At 40.6% G+C, this 4291-nt stretch overlaps 1 protein-coding gene across 1 annotated transcript; it reads left to right on the top strand.

Annotated features, from left to right (window-relative positions):
* On the top strand, positions 1 to 3731 carry LOC125530821 (the record flags this gene model as incomplete). Its single annotated transcript, XM_048695230.1, is given in 5 exon segments — positions 1 to 146; positions 1107 to 2141; positions 2291 to 2516; positions 3041 to 3183; positions 3264 to 3731. Coding segments are annotated over 5 exon segments (1746 nt in total). The 3' UTR covers positions 3567 to 3731.
* Between the last annotated feature and the right edge of the window lie 560 nt (positions 3732 to 4291).

Genomic DNA, 4291 nt, shown 5'->3' with positions numbered 1-4291 from the left:
CAGCCAATCGCCTCGCTTCAGGTCGCCCAGGCCAGCCGGCGCCGCCCCCCAGATCGAGGTCACCGGCAGCTAATCGCCTCGCTTCAGTTTGCCCAAAGCGCGCTGCCATGGTGGGCGCCCCGAGAGGACGACTACGGCGTCTTCAGGTACCACTCTCCGACCAGGGATATTTGTGGAAAGTGCAGAAAATGTTTGAACTACGAAATTTTGTACTGAATTCTCTAAAATGACTTATAAAACGGAACAGAGGGAGTAGCAAAGTAAATTGCTTGCGTAGATGGATGTGTGGATGCGTTCCATCCCCCTGTTTGGCTTATCATTTCTGCACAATCGCACTTGCGGGATAGGGCCAAGTTGTTTCCACGGAAACAAAGATGATTTTTGTAGTTTCTAGGAGCAACTGTGCTTGGGGTTGGGGGTATTTTTGGTCACCGTTTATAGAGTTTACAGCCACTTCTGCGGTTTCAATACTGTGATACTCATCCATTTCTCAACTGGATTACACCTAGCTTTAGTTAACCTTGAATGATTCAAAGCAACACATTGAAATAAAGTGGACAAAATGTAGAAGTAGATGGCTTGCTAGTGCTACTAGCACAACTCTGTAGGTCGTGCATCGTTTGATAGACGATAACTCTACAATTTGTATCAGGTCTAGATAGTCAGACTCTTTGTGGTCTTCTACATGAAAAGGAAATAAGTAGATGGCTTGCTGTTGCTCCCTTGCTTGATCAAATTGTGTGTTACTCCTTCCGTCTCCAAAAACAAGGCGTATAATTGTTGTCTCAAGTCAAATGGTGCAATGTTTAACCCAAGTTTGTAGAAAAAATTATTAGCATGTAAAACACAAAATTGGTATCACCAAATAGACAATAAAATATATTTCCATATTATATCTTTTTAGTATTGTATACTCCAAAACGCTCTTATATGTGGGACGGAGGGAGTAGTTGTTAATAGTTCCTTCTACAAATATGGTCAAATTTTGTACCATTTGACTTGAGACAAAATTTACTGGCCTTCTTTTGGGGGACGGAGGGAGTATAGTATAAATCAATGTGTTTTCAACTGCGTTCTTAGACTGATGTATCTCGTTCCAATTATAGGTGGACAACATTGATGAAAGTGACTTATTTGATGATATGGTTCAAGAGATGGAACAGATTTTACTCAATTCAGGGGAGCCGCGTGAAAGTGGACCTTGTACTGATAACCGCGTTAATAATGCTCACCAAAATCAGCATTTCAGAGATGGCAGCACCACTGCCTCTACCTCTGGTACAGATGATGCATATGTATATCCCCTTTCTCGCAATCTTTCGAAAATTGATTCGGTGGAGGTTGTGGGGGCAAAGCAAAGAACAGGGGATGTTTCTTTCGGCGAGCGGATGGTTGGGGTCAAAGAGTACACTGTATACTTGTTGAAAGTGAGGAGTGGCGAAGATGAGTGGGAAATTGAGCGTCGATACCGTGAATTTTATGCACTTTATCAACAACTCAAGCTCTTCTTTTCTGAGAAAGGATTGAGTCTTCCACCCACATGGATAAATGTTGAGAAAGAGTCCAGTAAAATGTTTGGGAATGCATCCCCAGATGTTGTCAATGGAAGAAGTGGTCTTATTCAAGACTGCTTATGCTCTTTGCTCGTCTCTAATTATCCCTTTGGAACACCCTCCCCTCTGGTTAATTTTTTGTCACCGGGGACACCTGCTTATGAACAAAGCTTTTTAAAGACGCTTTTTCCGCGATCTTTGAAAAGGCTGAGCAGCGATTTACATACCAAAGATTCAGACTGCAATGGAGCTCTGCACAAGGATTCTACCTCGATGGGCAAGACGATATCACTTGTTGTGGAGGATAGGCCTCAGAAGTCGACTAGACAGTTGTTGGAGTTTCAACACTACAATTGTGCGGGATGTCATAGGCATTTGGATGCTGGACGAACATTGCTGCAAGAACTTGTACAAACTATTGGATGGAACAAGCCTCGGTTTTGTGCTTACACTGGACAGTTATTTTGTGCCTCTTGTCACACAAATGATACCGCGGTTCTGCCAGCAAGAGTTTTACACCACTGGGATTTTTCTTTATATCCAGTTTCCCAGCTAGCAAAAGCATTTTTGGACTCCATCTATGACCAGGTAGAGATACTTACTCTATGTTTTTCTTTAGTTTGTTAATTCTTGTTTATTCATACCGTGCCTGGAATGTACCACAGAATATAATAATTTTACTTGTGTGCTTTGCCTTGGCCCTATTAAATGGATTGTTTTTTTTTTTTCATTTTCAGCCTATGCTCTGTGTAACTGCTGTCAACCCTTTCCTTTTTGCTAAAGTGCCTGCTCTGCTTAACATCATGAGTATCCGGAAGAAAATAGCTGCCATGCTTCCTTGTCTCCAATGTCCTTTTCGGAACTCCATATTTAGAGGATTAGGAGTTCGAAGATACCTTCTTGATGGGAATGACTTTTTTGCGCTTCGTGACCTTGTTGATCTCTCGAAGGGAGCTTTTGCAGGTATTTCTCATCCATGAACTTATATGTTATTGAGTTTGTGACCTTTATCAATTGACGACAGTGTAAAAGATGTACATGTATTTTGTTGCTGGCGAGGTTAAATTTGTTTAGTGTGTGAGAGTTTAGCTGACATGCTTTGGTGGTGGCGTAAAAGATGTACGCATGTCAATCAGATTAATATTTGCTCGCTATTTCTTCATTATTTTGGTATATCAAACAGAAATTGCAGCCTGCTTAGAACTATTGAAGTTAGGATACTGAGACCCTGTTCTAAGGAGCTTCAGCTTCCGCAACATCCCTGAGTATCTTGTCTAGAAGAAATAATTAGATCGTGAATATCTTTTTTTGTTTCTAACATACGTTTGATATGGATGTTTCATATGCAAGGTCCTGTGGTTATTGTTCTGACTAACGTTTGATGATACAAAAATTGGACTAAAAATAGCAAGCCATTAGATAAAAGTTGAAATCGTAATCTCAAGGTGTTTCCTGCATAACTGATACGAAATCTGTTCTTGACACAGCACTTCCAGTTAAGGTGCAGACCGTATCAAATAGGATACTTGAACATATCACGGAGCAATGCCTTGTGTGCTATGATGCTGGCTTTCCTTGTGCTGCTCGACAAGCTTGTGATGACCCCCTGGCCCTTATTTTTCCATTTCAGGTGCGCTGCCGAATCTTCGATTTATGATTTCTAAGCAGCCTCATCTTCATTCCTAAGGAAAACTTTTATGTTAATTTCAGGAAGATGAAGCTACAAGATGTGGTTCTTGTGGGTCAATTTTCCACAAACAATGCTTCAGGAAAATTAGTGTCTGCCCCTGTGGTAAGAGTGCCAGCACAGGCACGAAAATCGTGGCACTAGAACAAGCTATAGAATACGGCTCAAACAGGCTGTCAACTGAGTTCATCCCACCCCCTTCTTTTTCTTCATCGTCAAGATTTTTCGCCGGTATTCTTTCGAAAGCAAGGTCAGATAGGATTTGGAAACCGAGAGACAGCAATCCTGTGATTTTGATGGATTCATTGCCGGATACGTCTATGTGAGTTCAGCTTAGCTGCATGTGTGGGGTTTATCATAACAATTTTTTACTTGCGCGAATGCTGTATATTTTGCTGCGACAGTATAGCAAAGAGAAGGGATTCTCACTGCTGTTTCTGTATGTTGTGCAAATTTAACTTCTGCTGTTTGCATGGGAAGTTTGATGATTAGCCGCTATTTTTAAACAAAATGCTCATAGGAGACTATAACTTTCAACCTTGATCAGAAAATTTTGAACTAGGAATGGGATGAAACTTGACTTACTGAAGCTAAAAAATATTTGTGCTCGGCAAGACACCCACAACAATACAAAACCAGAGTAACCATAGAATATGCAAAATAGGAACTAGACAGAATATTTATGTTCTACTTTTACATTTGAAGTTACAGCACTGAAAAAATTGAGGGAAACACACTTTATTACTCGACGATATGCAGATCATGAGGTGAAACAAGCCACAACCCCTTCGTTCAACGTGAAAACTTCCTGTTTTACTTGTGAACTGGTTGTGAACTCTTGTTTTCATTTGTGGACTGGTTTGTAGTATGAGAACCCGAACCTAAATTATGCTATTTATCTATCTATGCGACTATGTGGGTGTGAATTTGATGTGAGAATTGCGATCTGATTACCATATTTGTTAAGCAATTATGTTGAACCATCGACATTGTCCATCGAAGGAAGAATGAATTAACTAAAAAAATGCAGTATTTGTTAAGCACTTGCGAT

This window comes from Triticum urartu, unplaced genomic scaffold (assembly GCF_003073215.2).
Source record: "Triticum urartu cultivar G1812 unplaced genomic scaffold, Tu2.1 TuUngrouped_contig_6584, whole genome shotgun sequence".
Classification (NCBI taxonomy): domain Eukaryota; kingdom Viridiplantae; phylum Streptophyta; class Magnoliopsida; order Poales; family Poaceae; genus Triticum; species Triticum urartu.
This window is presented reverse-complemented; position numbering and strand designations above follow the sequence as displayed.